The 22,766-nt window shown below is 36.9% G+C and overlaps 2 protein-coding genes across 2 annotated transcripts; both read right to left on the bottom strand.

Moving 5' to 3' along the window:
• Positions 1 to 263: 263 nt before the first annotated feature.
• On the bottom strand, positions 264 to 5,664 carry LOC113288317 (probable polyamine oxidase 2). The gene is made up of 10 exons (XM_026537323.1): positions 5,257 to 5,664; positions 4,285 to 4,394; positions 4,036 to 4,124; positions 3,816 to 3,929; positions 3,160 to 3,247; positions 2,868 to 2,953; positions 2,645 to 2,747; positions 2,099 to 2,196; positions 1,559 to 1,988; positions 264 to 984 (listed from the first exon to the last, which is right to left on the bottom strand). The coding sequence occupies exons 1-10, from the start codon at positions 5,291 to 5,293 to the stop codon at positions 682 to 684; spliced, it is 1,458 nt and encodes a 485-aa protein (XP_026393108.1). The 5' UTR covers positions 5,294 to 5,664; the 3' UTR covers positions 264 to 681.
• Positions 5,665 to 6,836: 1,172 nt separating this feature from the next.
• LOC113291024 lies at positions 6,837 to 7,415 on the bottom strand. The gene has a single exon (XM_026540605.1). It carries the CDS (start codon positions 7,413 to 7,415, stop codon positions 6,837 to 6,839), a length of 579 nt encoding a protein of 192 aa, XP_026396390.1.
• Between the last annotated feature and the right edge of the window lie 15,351 nt (positions 7,416 to 22,766).

The raw sequence follows: 22,766 nt of genomic DNA, 5'->3' as shown, positions 1-22,766 counted from the left end.
AAGTTTTTTCTCAAAAAAAAAAAAAAAAAAAAAAAATCCTCGCATATGTGGATAATACACTTCTGGAGGTTCTATTTCTATTTTTATTTTTGAAGGTCATTTAGATAATACATTCCAAGTAATCACTCTTGGAAGGTGATCACCTCAACTGCCACATAGGGGCATCATACTTACTGACCATACTACCAGGGATTATCCTTCATCACGAGCAGTAGGAATAAAGAATCAAAGATATGATCCCAAAGTACTTGGCAAAATCAAAATATCGAACATAATGCATAGGTTCTATAAAGTTGTCCAAATGATTAAAAAAATGTTTTACAATTATATAATGCCTCTCTCCGCCTAAATAACAAGCAAACTAGATAGTGTCTAGAACTTTTTTGTACCCCTAACTGCCTTCTTCCTTTATAAAAAAAGCTTCAGCAAGAGACATAAGAATCTTTATTCTATGAAAAGGGGAATTTAATCCTCCCCAATAATCATAAGTAAAAAGTAAAATCTTCTTTTTTCCAAACTACCACTAGGCTAATTAAAATGTTCTTGCTACAGGCTCAAAGTCCTCGTGGATATACACATCATACCTGATGCTAAAAAATATCCCGCACATCATAAAATTGAGTTTTATTATGGTTTGACCCACCATGTTAACATATATTACCAAGGAAGGACTGAAGTGCTCTACAGTCGAGAAATCTGGATTGGAACGTGCGTCTCCTTGGCCATGACAGAGTTGAATATATCCAACTCCCCATACCTTTCAAGGACACGCATCCTACATTCCTCAGCTGCCATCTGCCCAGTTGAGAATGCCCCATGCACAGTCCCTGGATAGCTTGCACTTGTCGCCTCTCCAGCAAAGAACATGTTGTCAACAGGAATCCTAAGTCGCTCATACAGATCATGGGGTTTACCTACTGTATCATAGCTGTAGGATCCAAGTGAATTGACGTCTGTCCCCCAGTGAGAAACAAGATGCTGAATCTGCAATTAGGCGCAAGGAGAAAAAGTGGAGATGAGAAAACAGAAGATTAGTTGGTGAAACTGCATATAGACAAAATATATATAACCATGTATTAACCTCATAATTCTTTAACCAGCACAGAAAAAAGATAAGTAGCAACATCGCAAACAAGAAAGAAGTTAAAAGGTAAAACAGAAAAAGAAATAGGTCGCTTGGAAGTAGAAAAGTAGAACACTTATAAGCCTTTATAAAATTATAAAAAATAAATCCAAAGATAAGCATGTGAATATAACAATCAACATCCCCTCAAAGAAGAAAACAATCATCTGTATGACCATTTAAAAGTTGACAATTTACATAGGACCTAACAGTCTAGGACTGCTTTACCTCACACATGAGCGCAGGTTGGGAACTAAAACTTAGATGCAGGCCCTAGATCCAATAGTAGGCCTCAAAGGTGAACATGTATATACAGCTAAAATGGCGCTCTACATGCAGAGTGCGATCATGGGAAGGTGAATACATGTCCTTCAACATCCAGTTTAATGTTAATCAAAGAAAAGAAACAGCTATACACAGGTCAGATAAACTTACTGGTTCAGAAGCATCAGGAAGAATCTTCTTCAGTTGGAGAAATGCAAAATTAGCAGCAGCCTCATCAGACATCTTGTCAATATCATGGGCCAGCCTTCCAGCAGGCATATAAACAAGAACAGGATGGCCTGTTGCCTTGTGAAGATTTAAGAAGTAACTGCATCCATATGAAGTCGGTGCAACTACTCCTAAGAACTCCACGTTCGGCCAGAAGACACTGCCAAAGTGCAAAGCTATCTTGTTCTCAGTCCCAACCCCAAGCTCAGCGATGGCTTCTTCTTTCCAATCTGGTAACCTAGGCTCAAACTCTATACGCTTAGCTTTCAAAACACCAAGCGGAACAGCAATTACAACCGCATCTGCTACAAATGTTTTCCCATCCTCAACCATGACTTTAACTCCATAATTGCGCCGAACAATTTTTGTAACGCTGTGACAGAGACAAAAAAACGGTAATCATAAGTTACCAAGTGAAAGCCCTAGGTCGGTTGTACACCCACAATGTAAGCAGATTAAAGGAACTGATTAACTAGGTTGTACCTGTGCCCTAGGCGGATGTCGAGACCTTTTGCGAGAGTGTTGATAACTGGGAGATAACCCCGAACCATAAGCCCATGACCACCAGAAAGTAGTTCTTCCTATAATGTATGTCAGCTAACAGTTTAGTTTGCAACTTCATACCCATATCAATTTATATCAATCATCCTTTTGTACAAGGACTAACAGCCACTCTATGGAAGATGTAAGAACATATTATTGCAATCTCACTTAATTTGGCTTCATTAAAAAAGTCAAGTTCAGTCAAAAGTAGGTATTATTATCCATATATGTAATAATATGATAGTGGTATTATTGTGTTCCATTATCATATAAAATACTAGACACCTTTATATATTGATTTGATTGTGGAACTGGAAATGATAGTAGTGTCATCCTTCACACCAAGACATATGTTACTTAGGACTATCTAACTGCATTTTAAGAGTCAACCTGTCTTGAGTATGCATTCATTTAAAAGAACGGTGTGCCACTACGCATAAAGATGAAATTTGCGAAATATGGTGATAATGTGATATAAATACATACCTGATCCCAGCACTTAAGCGAGATGGTGTCTGCATCCGCAGCAAACCAGCCTTCCATTCTGCACAAGTACCACTGCAGAACCTTGTGAGCGAGCCCTTCTTGCCTGCACCATGCTCATGTTTCAGAATACTAGATAATTCAAATACACGACTAATTAAGAAAAAGAAATGAGACTGCACGACACTACAATTATACTAATATAGGTACTACTGTATAAACAAACCTTAGGTCTGGCCGCCTTTCCAACACAATAGCAAATGCCTGCATGATGGACATATCATCCCTGAATTCATCACGTACTTTCTCTGACTGGAATCATCAAACATACACAATCTGTAAGTATCAAAAAGAGATAGCAGAATTCCACCACCCTTCCAACCTGGTCAGTCAGCAACACTCTCATATGAGAGAGTTGCACTAGCCAAGTAATGAAGATAAGCATCCAATAATCATATTGATAAAACATTAGGAGACACAGTTAAATCATTAGCTCAAAAAGAAGATGGAAGCCATGCCTCTTTCAAAATGTCCTCGAAAACTATCCCGACTTTAGTGACAAGTTCTTGAGGAACTTGATTTCCTTCAGTATCATAGAGAGCATAGCTGCAAAAGAAAGTAATATAAGTACCAGGAGAACCAACAAGACACACTCATTTTTTCATTGAAATGTAATGGCTAATAGCCTGATAGTCTTTAAAGTGAAGAAGTTTTCTGAGAAGAAGAATATTTTGTAGTCAAGAAGCATAGCATTAACTGAGTCAATAAAATGTTCTGAATTGAAAAGGTATGGAGTAACTAAAATTGATTAAATCAGCAGTCTCTTGGTCTTAGTTCCTCGAACAAAAATATTTGCAAGCGAAGCAAGGTTTTAATATGACAACAGGTTTTCATTAACCCTACCTTTGGAGGAGAGCATAAGACAGATGAGTTTTTCAACCCATAAAATTAGTAAAGTAGACTTTTGTTTTTTAAATGGTCAATCAAAATTATGCCTCAAACATGTAGAAACTCATCTAGTGCTTTAAGAGAGAATCTCCGGGGTAAGTAACTGGAGAGATCACGTGTTGTTTCAGGTTGACACATGTTATCTACCCGGAAAAAAAAAATCATGTAAAAGTTAATAATCTAAACAAACATTATACTTGGGATCAGATAATAATAATAAAAATACCTTTCTAGGTCATGATCATACAATACAGAATTGTCACCACTAGTTCGGTACAGGGGTAATCCCATTCTAGAGATCAAACTTGCCAAGGGATTCTCTTTGCAGACACCATGCAACCTGAAGCATGATGCAAACAAATAAAATAATTAATATCGCTTATATGTAAACTAAAAACCAAAGCATCAGGGTCACTGACACAGAAGTGAGAAGTAGAAAAGCATACCATGATGCTCCCATGTCAACAGGAAAACCAAATGAATAGTCAGTGTAGACACGGCCACCAAGCCTATCCCGCGATTCCAACAGGACAACCTGAGAACATGTGATCAGGACCATCAGGTTAAGCAAAAATAGACCCACAACATTAAACATTTGTAGGTGTATCTAGATGTAACCAACTGGTGCAATGTGAAGTGACAAAAACACTGAGACTAACGAACCATATAATCTTATCCGCAGAAGCCCTACATACCTGAATGGAGGCATCATGAAGAGCGCGAGCAGCTGAAATACCGGCAAAACCACCACCTATGACAATGACGGAACGAGTAAACTGTTTTCTCTCAAGTGAAAAGAAAGAACCTACAAAAAGATAGGATTCAGGTCATATTAATCGATTGATACATGATTGGTTCATGGTTAGATATTAAGGAGCACGCAACTTATAAACTGAACCCATAGGTTCAATTCCTGAACGATACCATCTATATTGTGGCAAGGTCTTGTTAATAACTACTCTACAAATGAAATTGTAGATTCAAGTCCAGTCAAAACTCTTCAATCAAGTCTCACCCGTGGATTACAGAGATACTAGAATCAGGCAATCAGCATAACAACATGTTCATCTCTTTAGGAACAAAAACATGGTATTCAAATTTCAAATATCAACAATACCCAGCAAAAAATTATTTGCTGGGTATTGATGATAACTACTCTACAAATGAAATTGTAGATTCAAGTCCAGTCAAAACTCTTCAATCAAGTCTCACCCGCGGATTACAGAGATACTAGAATCAGGCAATCAGCATAACAATATATTCATCTTTAGGAACAAAAACATGGAATTCAAATTTCAAATATCATCAATACCCAGCAAAAAATTATTTGATGTTAGAACCAGATCAAATTCACCTCAAACATTACTTTTACCTCCCAACACCGACTCGGTTAATCTGCCTAAAATCAAGATCTAAAGTCTAGAGTCTAGTTTGACGTATCCAAATAAAACAATATAATTTCCTCAATCAAACAACACTTTTTTTCCAAATGTAGCACGACCATTTTTATGCATGTTATTCAGATGAACATATTTCGTATCTATGTACTTATATTATCCAAATTGGGTAAGACGCAACTAAAAATCAACAAAAGTAAAGCAAAAAAAACAATTAATCTTTCACCAAAAATTAATTTCAAAAAAAAAAATAGAGAAAAAAGATCAAACCTTTTTTTAATTGATTACTCTGATTCTGTGACTCCATATTGTTTTGATGATGATAATGATATATAATTTAACCTAGGATTCAAGGGTTTTTCAAATAATTGAGGAGAATAATGAAGAACAAAAATCAACAGACAAGTTATAAAATGACTTGAATTCGTTGATATCCCCAGATTTATGAACCAGCTCATACGTATAAACAACAATTATGTACGATCAATAATCTCAGAGACTCAATTCGATTCAGCTCCACTTCATAAAAAAACTGACCTCTCCCACAAAAATCTAGAACAGATACAGATTCAGGAAAGATATTTATTGGAATTGTATTGTAGAGGTTTTTGTCGTATTAGGATATGTTGCAGAAAGAAGCAGAACAAAGAACGTATAAAGCTCTCAAGGTACTTTCTTCCGATTTTATGTGGACTCCTTTTTATAACAATAAAATAATACAGCTTTATTTAACTGGAGTGCCGGTCCAGTTTTATAAGTCTGGGAGTACATCCAGATAATTAATTCGTCCTTTTCGTAGTTGAAAAGGAAACCGAGTTTTTAAGAGGTCAGTACAACTTTCATGACCTACCAGTAACGTGGGTGAGTTTTCAAGAGACAAGCTTGATGGTTAAATACTAACCGCTGGTCATACATTCAACATATGCTTATTAGTCACGTACTTTAAAAGTGGGTGAAAAGGATTTCACTTTTTTTAATATCGTGTGAGATCTGATTACTTGATCCTATCCGTTAAATTTTGTGAATCTTTTTCGTGAAATCTAGTGGTGTAGGGTGAGAACAGATATTATTTTGCTTCACGTCAGTGGGCCACCACTAATGGGACCGGTGCCATGATACAGTTGAAACTAACCATCCCTAGCAAATACCCTAACCAACTCTCTAGTCTCGTGGGAGATTAGTAGGTGCATCTATGCTATCATTAACCGAAATTTGTTCAAACAGTCGTTCTTCAAACAGAGAAACAAAATTAACCGTACCATCACGAAATTAATCATAGTTTTGTGATTTGTGAACCAACCATGGGAATTACATATGTTGTCGAAGAGCAAACTAAAGGTCGCGGGTGCGATAGATACTAGGATTTGGGCGCATCAAAAGCCAAGTCAAAACCAAAACCAAAGCTCTTTTCCAGTAGCAAGTACCGAGTCGAGCAGGGATATTGTCTCAGAAAGACCGTATCCTTAAGGGTGCGACGAAGTTTTTACACCGGCTGTCTACGGACCGAAACGCAACTTACCCAAAGGTAAGAGTAATCCTTGACACCTTTCGTGTCTTGTTCGTTTTCGGCACAGAGGATGTAGTGGTCCATCGCTTCCATGGGATTACGCATTCGCGAACATTTCGGTGATGGGGCCGCGTACTCCATGTCCCGGCTGCAGGGCTACGGGGTAATTCCCCTTCACGATCCTGCGAGCTGCAGAGCTACATAGGGATGCCCCTCCTTTCACAATTCCTCCATGACGGTTTACTAGTTCGCGGTTTGCACAGTCCTATTAAGAGAGAAAGCTTCTAACGAATAATCAAAGGTAAGGAAGGGTCCAGTCACGCACCTCATGTACATACCTCTTTCACGTGGATCGCTGTCCTCCACGTTGTTCTGTCGAGCGCCAACTCTCTCTCTCCAAGCCTCGATCTTTCAGGTCCCGCTTAATCAGTTCATCCCAGGTTAATTTCGGCCGTCCTCGTTTCTTCATTCTCCCTTCGGCTCGTCTGATGCATCCTACTCGTACCGGGACCTCAGGTGGTCTCCGTTGGAGATGCCCGAACCAACGCAGCCGGTGTTGCATGAGTATCATCTTCATCGATGCTACCCCAAGCTTCCCATGAATAAAATCATTTCGAATCTTATCGTGTCTTGTCAGCCCACAAGCCCATCTTAACATCTTCATTTTCGTCACATGTAGCCTTAAGATGTGTGGGTTTTTTGTCGCCCAGCACTCCGCCCCGTACAGAAGTGCTGGACGAATTGCCGTCTTGTAGAACTTTCCCTTCAGTTTAGTCGGTACCTTACGGTCACAGAGGACTCCCGTTGCAAGTCTCCATTTGGCCCATCCTGAGTTAATTTTGTGTCGGATATCCTCGTCAATGTCTTCGTTGCTCTGGATCATAGATCCCAGATAACGGAAAGACTCTTTCTTTGGGCGCATCAAAAGCCATCGCTAGATAAACAAGTTATTGTGGCCGCCGCTAGAATATATTTGTTAATCTTTTCAGGTCATGTATCCACCTCTTGTAAACAAGTTAATGGTTGTGATTTACAAGAAAAGTTAGCCAAGATGAGGAAATCTTTTATATTCCCCATATTAAAAAACCCCTACCATTTTATTATTGAGAAAAGTGTCGTAGATTCTTAAAAAATTACCACATCGAAGTAGAGATAAAATCACCATTAAACTAAGAATATACGTAAAGAAATACTAAAAAGAAAATTTACACTTCATTAACACAATCTATAGTCTTGGTTAAACCAAGATGGGATCCTTATGTCCTGGATGGGATATTTATAGGCTTGGTAGAGTACTCCTTAATGGTCTGGTGCTCCTCTAGCTAGGTTGAATACATTCTAGAGTATTCATATACTTGGATTCGGGCTTGACGCTTTTACATGATACCAGCCCTTTGGGCTTAGGAGGACACGCAAAATATGGTATCCACATTATACGTTTTTCTCATGAACCCCAAGAGAGGTGGTAATCTTCAATGACTTCTATGGTGGAGGGTCTTCTGTATCGTTCTGGTCTAATACGTTTCTGTGATGATGCGGTGTATATGATGTCTTTTGAGAGTTGATTGGAGTACATATTTTTTCGTAGTGTTGCATATGTTAGGAGGGTGAGGTGGTTTTGTTGAGCGTCGGATTTTGCTGGAGCATACGACATAACATTTGTCCGTATGTTGAGATAACTAATGCAGGATATCAAATGTTGTTGGAGTGTAACGTCTGTTCGGATATGAAGGTTTTTTCTGCGGGGCAATGGATGTTGTAAGAGCGGCGTCTGCTTGGATGCCAAGGTTATTTATGCAGAGAATTGGATGTTGTTGGAGCGCAACATCTGTTGGGATGTTGAGGGGCATACACGTCTTTTATGGTTTTTGTACTATAATTACTTCTTCATCTTTAGTGATTTTTGTTCTCTTCATTTTTTTTGTCGTCTTCTCTTCTGCAACTTTTTATTCCTTTTGAAATGGCTGGTAGTCATGCCATCAGTGCTTCTTCTTCCTTCCTGGTTAGAGATCGCGAGTCTTCTGTCTTTTGGTGCTCTTTTGTTATTGCTTTGTGTTTAAGGTATGTACCATTCTCCCGTTTTCTTTTTAGGGATTCATCAGAAGTTTGTTACCGTAATTAGTAATGTTTCTCGGCAGAAGGTTTATTATCATGTTCGAGGCATTTTAGGTCTTGTTCATTATGAGTCTCTTTTTGATTATGTTGCTTATCGCTCTCTTCGTTATAGCTTTTGTTGTATTGTTTGTGGTTCATTGTATCCTTTGGAGAAGCTTTGTTTTGGTTGGTGTGTTCATGTTCTGGATTCGTTTCTATTATTGAATTATCGAAGGTAATGTATGTTTTCCTTTCGATTGTCTTATTCTTTCGGACCTTCCTATTTTGGTTTGGTTTTCTGTAGGTGCTTATGGATTGCTTCATAGTTGATGTTCAAAAAAAGGATTCAGTATTTAAGGATAAAAGTCATTTTCTTCGAGGAGGCATCTAGGTGTGCGTTGAGTTGTTAACTTGATGTTGGGGGAGGCTGAAAGTATGAATATTCTGATGTTGAGGAGATTATGATGAAGGATGTTGTTCGTGAGTCTCGAATATGTCATTCTCGCTCGTTATGGATGCCCTATCATTGCGTTGCTCTTCATAAGCTTTTTAAGCTATTGTTTCCTTTTCTTGATATCTTACGCCTTTATTGTTGTATATGTGGAAAATCGTTAATGATATATTTATTTTTGATCCGAGTTAGGCTTAACGTTGTTTCATTCTGAATCTGTTATTTCTATTGTGCGTTTATCCCCGAACATACACTTGCCTATTAGATAATTTTCACACAATCATAGTTTTTCACCCATTTTTTTATCCTGCTTTGTTCAGTAGGAAAGGAGCTATCTTGCCTCCACATGACATTCGTAAGATAGTCGAATCATCTTTCCCATTTCACCATTTCACGTGGGTTTTAGGTGCCACATACCTCGTATTGCCAGTTAGGGGGTATTCGATTAAGCATTATTTTTTCAATCTTTCAATGTTGTTGCTTTGATGATGACTGTATATACTCAATTAAAGTTAAAACAACCTATATTTTAAGCTAAGTTCGTAAACAGTTTATGTAAAATAGATAATAAGTCGTTCTTTCTGCGACAAAGATGATTAGTAACTTATCTGATAGTGGTAGTATTTTTGGACTTTCTTAATAAGTTTTGATGTCAAGGTTGATTCCTAATTCCCATCATTTTTCATATATTCCCTAGTTTTTTTTCTTTCCAGATTTTCTCACGATTTTATCATTTTTGTAGCTTCATTGTTTTCTTCCCGCCGCCTGGTTTTGTCGTCTTTGTTTTTGTTGTTTGCTTGTACGTCATTTACTTTGGTTATGGTCTTTATAAATATCGCCGCTTCCATCTTTATCTCCGCCACTTGCTTCTCAACTGCCTTTCCCCATTTTTATGTTTCCCTAAAGATGTTTTGTGTATAACTTTCTACCGTGTTTTGATCCCTCTCTAGTACTTGGTTCCATCTGGTCCGATTGTGAGATCATGCTTCCGTTGTACCCTTCTTGTCGTTATCATTTGCGGCATTAGAGGTCATTATGGAGTCGGTATCGTTGTGTACTCTTATGCTTGTGATTTTGGATATTTTTCTTTTTTATTTTCTCAGGTCAACACCGTTTTCCATATTGGATATATCTTTCTCCAGTTACATAACATCACTCTTCTCATTTGGTTTCTTCCTCTCAGTGATGTGTTATTTTATGTTTTTGAACACTTTCAAGGTGTTTCACCAGATGGACCATGACGGTTATGTTTGAGATTTTTAGTGCCAAGTCACATCTATTAATGAACGGGTTTGAATACAGTAGTTAATATTTATGAGGGACTCAGAGCATTTCTGATGTTGACTGTTTGTGCTTATTTTATGACACAAATTTTCGTGTTTATGTTAGTTCTAAGCCATATTTGCATATGCTAATTCCATGCCTTGGGATAATACTTTACACATATGATATCATTAGTTAAATAGTCTAACAACTATTACTGTGACTTGTTTGGGATAATAACTAAAAGCAAGGGAGTTTTATGCCGGACGGACAATTGTTGTTGTTGTTTGGAATGGATTTATGGTAAATCTAGTACAAGCAAATGGAAGTGGGGCCACTTTTATAAAGAAAATAACTTAACAAAGGTTTCATTATGAATAAAAATCCGGTGTAAGCAAGTTTAGGGTTTTGAGGAGCAGAGAATTGAAGAGCAAATATAATCAGATCAAGTGAAGTCCTCATCAAATCTCCACCCGTTCTCAACAACTGAGTTATGTATTCTCATACTGATGAAAGCAACTGAGTTCAGCTGTTCTACAACTCATTAAAGTAAAATCCCCAAACCAGTTAGAGATAATTTTATAAAAATTCAAGGAATGACTTTTCTGTAAATCAAATGTTCATATGGATGATGGTTGATTCAGTTCTTGTAGTAATTATCTTGAATCACCTGAAATCTCTGTGGTTTGAACTCGTTCCAACTATATTACACTTCTTTTACTTTGATATTCTGAAAAGAGTAATCAAATTTTGGCGCCAGTGGGCCGAGGATTGATTAGTGTTCTTTAGTGTTAGTTTTATTATTACAAATGTCGTAGCACAAACCTACAATCTTGAGTTGCAACAACAAAATGCATCGTAGCACAAACCTCATCAAATTCTTTCAAATGTCCTACAATCCCATCATTTCAAGAAGTGTTACATGACCAAGCAAATGTCGTGAATGCATAGAAAAGACTTTTTATCTCACCTTATTCAGAAACATATAATCCTAATTGGAGAAATCATCCTAATTTCAGTTAGAGAAATTGTCTTACGGTGAATGATGTTAATGTTCCTTAAGGGTCTTCATCTAGTAATCTTTACGTGCCACCTCATAAAAAGACTCTTGACGACACTTTACAAAATTTTATGCAGGGACAAACTCAAATAAATCAGAATACCTTGCAGACTTTGGATGAGCTGAAAACTAGCGTAGGACGTATTGAATCACGTCTCAATATTAGGGAGAAATGCACTGTAACACCCTTTTTAACATGGCGCATGTGCAAAGATGCGCCATGGCTTGTGATGAAGCTTCATCCAAATATTCCATTGCGTAGTAAGAGACATTTGGCCAAAGGACAATATCACACCAAGAGTGGCGCATTATGTTGGGCATATCGGACAAGGCCAATATGGCACCAAGAGGAAGCTATATTAGCCTAGATACAATTACGGCGTATTATGGCGCATTGGGTAAGCTATACTGGCCAAAGGACAAATCTCGCACCAAATGGTGTATTAGACCAGTTAGGTAGATGGCCTTGGGAGTTGCAGCGCAACCATTGCGCATTATGCAGGCCATCGGCCTAGAGCCGATATTGCACAACAATGTGCAATATGCCAGAGCAGGCTGGCCTAGTAAATATTGCACAATATTTGAAATTGATCTAAGGGCCAGAATAGAAACGCAGCAATCATTGTCGGTTATTCAGGAATACATGGCAATGGCCATGAATAGTGAAGCAAGCACCTCAAAAATGGTACTTGGTGAATGTTAGTTCACCCACCTTTTCTAAGTTGTAAAAATGTCAAATAAACATATATGGGAGGGGTAGTTGGTTGAAGGTGCATATGCGGATTATGCACCAAGTAAGCTTCATAGCTTATCCGGAATAGCATAGATGATGCTTAGGCCTCATTTATAGCTGCGCAGCCTTGCCAATGGAGCATATTAAGCATTGTCATTACTATGTCTTGGAACAGACTCAGTAATGCGTAACTTTTGTGCATTTTGATGGAATGGCCTACACGGACTAGGCCATTACCATTATTGCCTGGCCACGGCTTTGCAAACGAGTTGGATTAAGTTGTAGTACCTTCGAGGATGAACTACGGTCAGTGTTTGATCCCTTTAGAGTAGGGAAGGGTATGTAGGCAACCACGATGAGTTGCAGCATTTCTGGTCCAGCACTTTGTCGCTCATATTATCTAATCTGACATGACTGCGGCATGCTGGCCTCTCATATCATCTGGCTCGGTATTGTGATGCAAGAGATGATTGTGGCCACACTTGATGAGGCTAGTTGCATGCCATCCACTAGATGCTCATACTTCCTATCAAGTTATATGGAATTGACATATGCATCAATTACGAAATGGGCATGGCCAATAAAGTAAGTTACATCAGAGATTGCATAAGCTTAAAGAAAGTAATGCATGAGCCTAATTGATGCACCTTTGGCACGAGCAAGACAACTGCATGCTTTCAACAATGCCTAAGCTAAGAAAAGAGTTGGAAATAGGCATGCAATGACCTATGTACAAGTTCAAGGCATGTTCTATGCCTAGAAAGGACTCTAAGTCTAGTGATGCATGAAACGCATCGGCCATAGCCTTCAAGGCTTTATACCCATGTTCTGTAGTAAGTTGGAACTGTATGGAAGCTAATTTAGTTGTATCATGATCCATGAGCATACTTGCAAGGGCAAATGAATGTGTATTTTCCTAGTCTTCCGGTAGTAGTATCATCATGGCATATCGGGGAAGTTATGGCATGCGCGCCCTGGAGCGCTAGGCGTAATTTTCCAGCTTGTGACAGGGATACCAGCTTATTAAACTCAACCAAACCCGAAAGTTCAGTATGAAGCTAACAATGCTAATATTGAACAAGTTAAGGTTGTTACAACACTTAGAAATGATAAGGTGATAGAGATTCCAATGAAGGTAAACGAACCTGGGAAGTCTCAAAAACCCAAGGGTGGTGTCTGTTACAGTGATACTAAAAATGAAAATTCTGATGTTGATAAGAAAATACATGCTCCATTTCCTCATCGTTTGTTGTCTACTAAACCGCTGGCTGATAATAAGGATATTCTTGATGTTTTGTAGCAGGTAAAGGTTATCATTCCTCTCTTGTGTGTGATTAAGCAGATTCCAGCTGACGCCAAGTTCATGAAGGATCTTTGGACCATCAAAAGGAAGCATAATGTGCAGAAAAATGGATTCCTCACGGAACAGGTAATCGTTATTCTTAAACACAACACTCATACCAAATATAAAGATCCGGGATGCCCTACTATTTCTTGTATATTAGGGTCGTGATCAAACAAGCACTTCTGTATTTGGGAGCTAGTGTAAACCTCATACCTTTCTCGGTTTATGAGCAAATGGGCTTAGGTGAATTAAAACCCACCCCAGTCACTCTACAATTTGCAGACAAATCTGTTAAAGTACTGAGAGGGGTAGTTGAGGATGTGTTAGTTAAAATCAAAATTTTTTATTAATGCTAGCAATGAAATACCTATTATCTTAGGTCGTTTTTTCCTTGCAACTGCGGATACTTTGATTAATTGTCAAAATGGTATAATGTTTTTTTTCATTTGGAAATAAGACTGTTGAATTGAACATCTTTGATGCATGTAAATACCCGAGTGGTAGTGATGATATCTATGAGGTTATTATGACTGAAACAATTGTGCAGGAAAAGTTATCTCATCCAAAAGCTAAGGATACATTAAAAGCCAGTCTTCTTAACCTTTGGGATTTTGATGAGGATGGATCCATTGAAGAGGTCATTCCTTATTGGATTCATCTCCATTATTGGATACAGATAAGTGGCGGTCTAGATTTGAGTCACTTCCAATCAGTGAGACAAAGCCACTACCTTCATCCATAGAATTCCAAAAGCTTGACCTTAAGCCACTTCTTAGTGACCTAGAATATGTTTTTTTGGGTCAAAATGAAACATTTCCAGTAATCATATCATCTGAACTTAATGAAGATCAGGAAGCAATGTTTTTGGATGTTCTTAGGAAGCACATAAATGCTTTAGGATGGACTATTGCAGACCTAAAAGGAATTGACCCTGGTATTTCTACGCATAAGATTAATTTGGATTCTGTTAGTAGGAAAGATCATTTTCCTCTGTCATTTATTGATGAAATTCTTGAGCGACTTGCAGGTCATAAGTTCTATTGCTTTGTCGACGGATACTCAGGTTACAATCAAGTGGATATTTCTCGAGAAGATCAGGAAAAGACGACTTTTACATGCCCGTATGGAACATTTGCCTACAGACGTGTATGCCCTTTGGCTTATGCAATGCACCAGCGGCATTCCAACGTCTCATGCTAAGTGTGTTTTTTCTGATATGGTTGGTAATAATTTGGAAGTATTAATGGATGATTTTTCGATCTTTGGTGATAGTTTTACTGATTGCTTGCATCACTTTGAATTATCTTTGATTCGTTGCAATGAAATGAATCTTGTTCTTAAATGGGAAAAGTGTAACTTTATGGTTTCTAAAGGGAATGCCTTAGGTCATGTTGTTTCATCTCAGGGATTTGAGGTAGATAAAGATAAAACTGATTTGATTGCATATTTGGTAGACCCGGAGAATGTCAAGGAAATAAGGTCTTTTCTTAGACATGCGGGATTTAACCGAAGGTTCGTTAAGGACTTTAGTAAAATCTCCAGGCCCCTTTACAATCTCTTATATCAAAACACAAAGATTTTGTGTTTGATGAAGAATGCTACATAGCATTTGAAAATCTAAGGACTTTATTGACTACAACTCCGATCATATAATCCCCTAATTGGTTGTTACCGTTTGAGATCATGTGTGACGCTAGCGATTGGAGATGTTTTAGGACAAAGAGTTCAGAAATTACCATGTGTTATTTACTATGCTAGTCGTACTTTAACAGATTCACAATGTAATTATTCCACTACGGAAAAAGAATTCTTGTCAGTTGTGTTTGCCTTGGATAAGTTCAGGTCATATCTAGTCGGGTCTAAAGTTATTGTGTACACGGACCATGCTGCCCTTAAGAATATTTTCTCAAAGAAAGATGTGAAACCTAGACTGATTAGGTGGGTTCTTCTTTTCCAAGAGTTCAACCTAGAAATCAAAGATAAGAAAGGATTTGAAAATGTGGGTTCCATCTAGGATAATACTTGACTATTCTTTTCAAAGTGATATGGTTGAAACATTTCCTGATGAACAATTGTTACTTGTTAGTGTATCACTAACACCTTGGTATGTAGACATTGCAAACTATCTTGTTGTAGGTTACATCCCAGCTCATTGGACTCAACAATACAAGACAAAGTTCTTTGCAGAAGTGAAGAATTGTTTATAGGATGATACATTTTTATTTAAAGTTTGTCCAGACCAGCTAATTCGAAGGTGTGTACCAGAGTTTGAACACCAAAGTATCTTGAAATTTCAGTCATTCTAGTGCTTGTGGAGGACATTTTTCAGGTAAGAAAATTGCCCTGAAAATTTTGCAATGTGGTTTTTACTGGATGACTCTTTTTAAAGATCCATACTTCTTTTGCAAAGCATGTGAAAGATACGAAAAAAAGTAGGAAGGAATTCTCAACTAGATATGATGCCATTAAATCCTATTTTAATTGTTTAAATCTTTCAAGTATGGGGCATAGATTTTATGGGCCCATTTCCCACCTCTTATGTTTATCAATATATTGGTTGTTGTTGACTATGTATCTAAATAGATTGAAGTTGTTGCTTGCAGGGATAACAACAATAAGACTATTACTAAGTTTCCGAAAGATAATATTTTATCTAGATTTGGCACTCCTAGGGCTGTCATAAGCGACAGAGGTTCTCACTTTTGTAATAAGTTATTTGAGAAATTAATGAGATTATATAGCATTACTCATAAAGTAGCTACAATATATCATCCTTAAACGAGTGGTCAAGTAGCAGTTTCCAACAAAGAGATAAAAATTATATTGCACAAGACCGTAAACCTAAATCGCAATGATTGGTCACTACGACTTTTCAATGCGTTGTGGGCTTATACGACAACTTTTAAGGCTCAAATGGGAATGTCTCCTTATAGGCTTATATTCAGAAAAGCATATCATCTACCTATAGAGTTAGAACACAAGGCATACTGGGCAATCAAAAATCTTAATTTTGACATAGGTAGGCAGGTGAACATAGGAAATTGCAACCAAATGACCTTGACGAAATAAAAAATGTGGCTTATACTATTTCCATGAACTATAAAGCTAAAATGAAATGTTTCATGATAAGTATATTTTCTCGTTTATATTTATTTTATGTCAAGCTTAAATCTCGCTGGACTGGTCCATTTATTGTTAAAAGTGTTTTTCCACAAGGTATTGTTGAGATCGAAAATCCAAATAATGGAAATATTGTCAAAGTAAATAGGCAGAGGTTGAAGCCGTTTTCGGAACTTGTGAATCCAGAAGTCGATACCACGATTCTGGAGTATCCTTCTTATGTTTAATTGGTTGTGTTTTGCAGATATCTGGATGGAGACATATAATTCAGCACCTTAGGGATAAAACCCTTGTGTTTATAGGTATTGAAAAAGCGGGGGTCTAACAATCACACCCAATATTTCGTTGGGCAATCTGTATGGATTAAATTCAGTATAATTCCAAGAGAATCAACTAAACATTCAAATTCAATCAAGGAAAATATATCCAAGAGTTATATCTTTGTTTCTCAATGTAATTAGCAAATCAAACAGATAGGAATCCGTGAACCTGATTATTATGAAAAACAACTTGAGCGGTAACAAAAACTAATATTTAAATGTCAATCAATTTCAATCAACAACCAAAGGTTGGATTTACCAATTGATTGAACTACGCACAACCTGTGATATTTCAATTATATAAACAAATATAATGCGGAAAGGAAATAACACAGACACCAGAAGTTTTGTTAATTAGGAAACCGCAAATGCAGAAAAACCCCGGGACCTAGTTTATATTTGAACACCACACTGTATTAAGCCTCTACAGACTCTAGCCTACTACAAGTTTAACTTCGGATTGGAATGTAGCTGAGCCCTAACCAATCTCACATTGATTAAGGTACAGTCGCGTTCATGTCGCCTCTGAATCCCAACATGACTCTATGCAGTTGATTCCCTTAGCTGATCTCACCCACAACTAAGAGTTGTTACGAACCAAAGTCGAAGACTTGATAAACAAATTTGTCCCCCGCCGAAAAGTTTGTTCTGATAGATAAATCTGTCTCCCACAGAAATACCTACGAAGTTTTTGTTTCATCTTTTGATAAATCAAGGTGAACATGAACCAATTGATAATTCAGTCTTATATTCTCGAAGAACGGACTAGAAATATCAGTCACCTCACAATAACCTAACTATATGGTAGTAGAACAAGTTATTGTGGAATCACAAAGAATGTGACAAAGAGCTTTGTGATTACTTTTTACATCTTACCTATCGATGATAAATCTCTATCAAATCTTAGAGAATATATTACTCACTATGATATAACAAGTAATATTAGAACACGCAACTACAGAGAAAATAGTTGGGAATGGCTTCAGAATCCCAATGAAGTCTTCAAGTCGTTAACCTATAATGGTTTTAGGAAAAACCTAGGTTAAAGGAGAATCGACTCTAGTCGCAACTAGTATCACACAGGAGGTGTGGGGATTAACTAGGTTTCCCAGTTGCTAGAGTTCCCCCTTATATAGTCTTCAAATCAGGGTTTGATAACTTTGTAACAAAGAAATCAATATTCACCGTTAGATGAAAACCTGATTTAATATTCAATCTAATATCTTTACGCCGTTAGATGGTCTTAGCTTGTTACACACATATGAAATATATGTTTATTCATATATGGGTAACCGTACCTAAACGTGTATATTAAGTTGGCTCAATAAAAATTAACCAAAGTTAGCCACATGAACGCTTTTGTGTTAACCACATTCATCGTAACACTTATAGATCAAATGATAATCGAATGAATCTAATTGTGTTATTCATAGAGTTGTTCAATTGTTTATATTCTCGTAGAAGTATACAAGACACGATTGAACCAAAATCGGATTGATTCAAAAGAATCAGTTCATGAACATTTTAGCCACGGTTTGCAAAGATTGTATTCCTTAATTTATTAATGTATTTGTTCATGAGTATGAACTCATACTTTGCCGATTTTAGAACTTAACCACATAAGTTTGCAAACGGGTACACAAACTTAAGTTTCAGACTTTGATCTTTTGTGACAGTTCACAAACGGGTACGCATACTGTCGTTCCGGACCGAACTTAGGTGAAAAAATTTGCAAACGGGTATGGAAACTTAGTTCTCGGACTTTAATAGTTAAAACCGTTCGCATACGGGTATGCATACTTGGTTCCCGGACCTGAATCATTCTTACAACAGTTTGCATACGGGTATGCATACGGTGCTATATCCAGACAATGATTAATTATTCTAAACTCCCATTTCAATCATTGAAACATTCTTAGAAGACGAAAATAGTTGTCTCACACAAACTAATAGCTTATAAGCAATTTTCAAGTGCTCAAATGATCAATACGAAACATTCCGAGTCTACATCAAATGGTTGTCTCACAAAAATCATGTAAGATGGTACCAGGCGATTTTCACATGATCATCTTTCGACTTTCTTCAAGAATAATCATGAACATAGTTAAAGTAAAAAGGTTTCCATCACATATTTCCAGAAATATATAAGCGAGTTAAACTCAGCCCGAAATATCAAATGTGTATGATGTAAAAGTTTATATAGCTATACGACTTAGTCTCAATAGGAGATAGAATAGAATAGACTTATGAGTGATAGATGAGTTCAAGTCTCCACTTACCTTTTGTTGATGAAGTTGCTCCAATCTCCCATTAGTAGATCTTCGTATTCAATCGATGATCGTCGTGAAGTCTAAAGCTCGACTACACATTTTTTCCTAATCCGAGACATAGCTATAAGTAGACTAGAAATCAAGACTTATAGTTTTGACAACTAAACTTGACAAACAAGCTTGAGATAGCAACGCTTGCCAGTTCGACCGAGCAGTGATCTAACAGGTATCACAATTGGAAGCCCTCACAAGACAGAACTCGTCCTCTTATGGGAGCTTGAGGTTTAAAGGCTTATTGCATGGGATAAATGTTAATGACTTGGACTGCGACAGTGGTAAAATAATGTAGTTATTTAAAAAAAAAATCATTTTTCTTTATCATGAATAACATGTTTGTGCTTGGTTGATCACCCTTTCCACCTTTGAACTGTTTTTGGCCACTGCCACATTGGGGACAATGTAGAAATTAGATTGGGGATGGGGTAAATCCATGCTTGTTTGTTTCTCTGTTTGCATATTCATGTTTTATTGGTTCTTTGTTTACATATAGATTTTAATCCAAAACCAAAAAAAAAAGAAAAAATTATGCATGATAAGATCAGCTGTTGAGCAGTCTTTCTATACCATTGTTTAGTGCTTCCGCCTAGTTGTTTAGCGGAAATTCCTAATCCACTGTTTAGTGGATCCGTCTTGCTGTTTAGCGGACATCCATATCCAGTTGTTGAGCGGATATTTTATCTATTCTTTGTGGATCGGATTTCATTTCGTTTTTATTTTTGTTTTGCTTGCGGACTAACAAATTGCTGGTTGGGGTGGTTTTTGTGCTCATTTTATGACACAAATTGTCGTGTTTATGTTGGTTCTAAGCCATATTAGTGTACTAATTCCTTGCCTTGGCTAATACTTTACACATATGGTCTCATCAGTGAAGTAGCCTAACAACTATTATTGTAAGTTTTTTTGGATAGTAATTAAAAGCAAAAGAATTTTGTTCCGGGCAGACAAGTGTCATTGTTGTTTGGAAGGGATTTATGGTAAACCTAGCACAAGCAAATGTAAGTGGGACCACTGCTACAAGGAAAAGAACTTAACATAAGTTTCACTATAAATAAAAATCCGGTCTGGTCGTAAGCAAGTCTAGGGTTTTGAGGAGCATAGAATTAAAGAGAAAATACAATCAGATCAAGTGCAGTCCTCACCAAATCTTCATCCGTTCTCAACCAAGAGGAGAAGAAGAACCAACCAAGAGGGTATGCCAGGAATGCCACTTTTCCCTTATTTTCTTCTCTTGGTTTTCTATCTAGGTCTTTCTGTTAGTTTCTCATTTTTTTGTTTTGGTGTTTTTTCAATAGAAATACTTAATGGATTCCAGTAAAACAATGAGAAGTTAAGCCCCTCTCTGAAAAGACTAGAGGGGAAGCTTAATGGGTTCAAAGTTCTTTGATCAAAAATGAAATTTTATGTTTTAATTCATATCATCTTTGTTTGATTGCAATTTTGTGTTGAGTATGTCTACAAACTTCTTAGATTTTGTGTGATTTCCGGATACATTGAATGCTATGAAATCCATGTGACATTTCTCAATTGGGTTTTACTTTGGTTACACAATTAAAATTTATTAAATGGTGTTTTTGGTTACAATTAAAATTACATGAGCGATATACTATCCGTCTTTATTCGAGTTATCATCTGATCACATATAAGAACTTGAATGATATTAGGTGGAACCTAGAAGTCTTGATAGATTCACATCAACGGTTACCTTTTACAATTATGTTTTGCTTTATTCTCAATTACAACGCAATTACATTGTTGCTTTGCTTTATAATTCTCTTGAAACACCTGCAATCTTTGTGGTTTGAACTCGTTCCAACCATAAATTCTTTTACTTTGATACTCTGGAAAAAGTGATCATTGACGTAAGCATCGATTATCTACCGGCTGTCTCCGGTATACGGACTATGTGTGCGACTTTTTTCTTTTCAAGGTTACCCCTAGCTAATGGTTACTCCTGACTTTTGTATAAAAAGGAAAACACCATCGCCGCCAGGATCATATGGTCAAAAATATCAACAAAGATCATTAGCAAATACTTCGCATCAGCTGCTTGCATGTATATCTGATTTAAAGTGGTTATATGTATGGATGTTTTATCACGCCTTCTTATTAATGCTTAAAATAGGAAGCCGGTTCATGGTGTTAAGTCGTATAGAAATGGACCTTCAATTTCTCATTTGCTTTTTGTGGATGATATGTTATTATTTTTGAAAGATAAAACTACTGAGTTCCGACTGTATTACATTTCTTTTACTTAGATACTCTGAAAAAAGTGATCATTGACGTAACCATTGATTAGCTATTCCGCAAGATGTAGCTCAAGACAACTTTTTACGAAAAACTCATACGCACTGAAGTTGTAAAAACTGATACCTGTTGTCTCCGGTATACGGACTACGCGTACTGACTTTTTCCTTTTCAAGGATACTCCTAGCTAATGGTTACGCCTGACTTTTGTGTAAAAAGGAAAACACCATCGCAGCCAGGATCACATGGTCAAAAATATCAACGGAGATCACTAGCTATCAAATACTTTGCATCAGCTGCTTGCATGAATATATGATTTGGAGTGATCATATGTATGGATGCTTTATCACGCCTTCTTCTTAATGCTGTAAATAGGAAGCCGATTCATGGTGCTAAGTCGTATAAAAATGAACTTTCAATTTCTCATTTGCTTTTTGCGGATAATGTGTTATTATTTCTAAAAGCTAAAACTACTGAACTTAAGCATGCACGAGATTTTTTAATCGATTTAGTCGGGCATCTGGATAGGTTATTAACAATTTTAAAAGTGAAGTTTCAATTTAATAAAAAAAAAATACCTAGAAGTAGGCAACATGAAATAACCAATCTTCTTCAAATGCATCATATGAAGTTGACTGACAGATATCTTGGTGTGCCATCTAAGGTTACTAGTTTTCAACCTCTTATAGATCAAATGCAACCAAAACTTGATGGATGGAAAGAAACACTAATCTCACAACGGGTAGAGCTATACAAAATTAGAAATTCAAGATGTTCTCAATTCTGTAGCGTTGATAATGGTGGGGGCATCATCCAAAAAAGAAAGATTTGAATCCTAAGGTTTGGATTTGTTTACGTGTACCCAAAAGGTATGGTGGCTTAGATTTTGAGAATTTAAGTAAATTTAATTTGGCTGTATTAACCAAATATCCTGGAGACTAGTAACTCAACTTGAATCTTTATATGCTCGGGTGGTAAAATCCAAATATTTTCCGAAACAAAAACCTATATACTTCCTTAAAGAAACATGATACTTGTATTTTGAAGGGTTTGAAAAAAGGGTCTAGATATTATTAGAAAACATCACGTCTGGGAAGTGTCTACATAAGAGGACATCATTATTTGGCAAGATAAATGGATTGAGTCTAATTCTGAATTGTTACAAAAACATCTGAGTATTATGTGCAGGACTATACTTTTGTTTCTCAATTGATCAATCCATATGCCAATGAGTGCGATGATTCTACTTTGAACGAAATGTTCTCAATTGATCAAATTGAGAAAATTCATAAGAGAAGACTCCATATTTCTGG

This window comes from Papaver somniferum, chromosome 6 (genome assembly GCF_003573695.1).
Source record: "Papaver somniferum cultivar HN1 chromosome 6, ASM357369v1, whole genome shotgun sequence".
In the NCBI taxonomy this organism is placed as follows: domain Eukaryota; kingdom Viridiplantae; phylum Streptophyta; class Magnoliopsida; order Ranunculales; family Papaveraceae; genus Papaver; species Papaver somniferum.
The sequence above is the reverse complement of the archived record's forward strand: the minus strand, read 5'-3'. Positions and strand labels throughout refer to the sequence as shown.

Excerpts from the sequence above, each read along its gene's own strand:
- LOC113288317 (XM_026537323.1), bottom strand. The coding sequence starts at position 5,293 with ATGGAGTCACAGAATCAGAGTAATCAATTAAAAAAAG. Across the intron at positions 4,125-4,284 it reads TTCATGATGCCTCCATTCAG|GTTGTCCTGTTGGAATCGCG; the intron begins GTATGTAGGGCT and ends ACATGTTCTCAG. Across the intron at positions 1,989-2,098 it reads GACATCCGCCTAGGGCACAG|CGTTACAAAAATTGTTCGGC; the intron begins GTACAACCTAGT and ends TCTCTGTCACAG.
- LOC113291024 (XM_026540605.1), bottom strand. The coding sequence starts at position 7,415 with ATGCGCCCAAAGAAAGAGTCTTTCCGTTATCTGGGATCTATGATCCAG.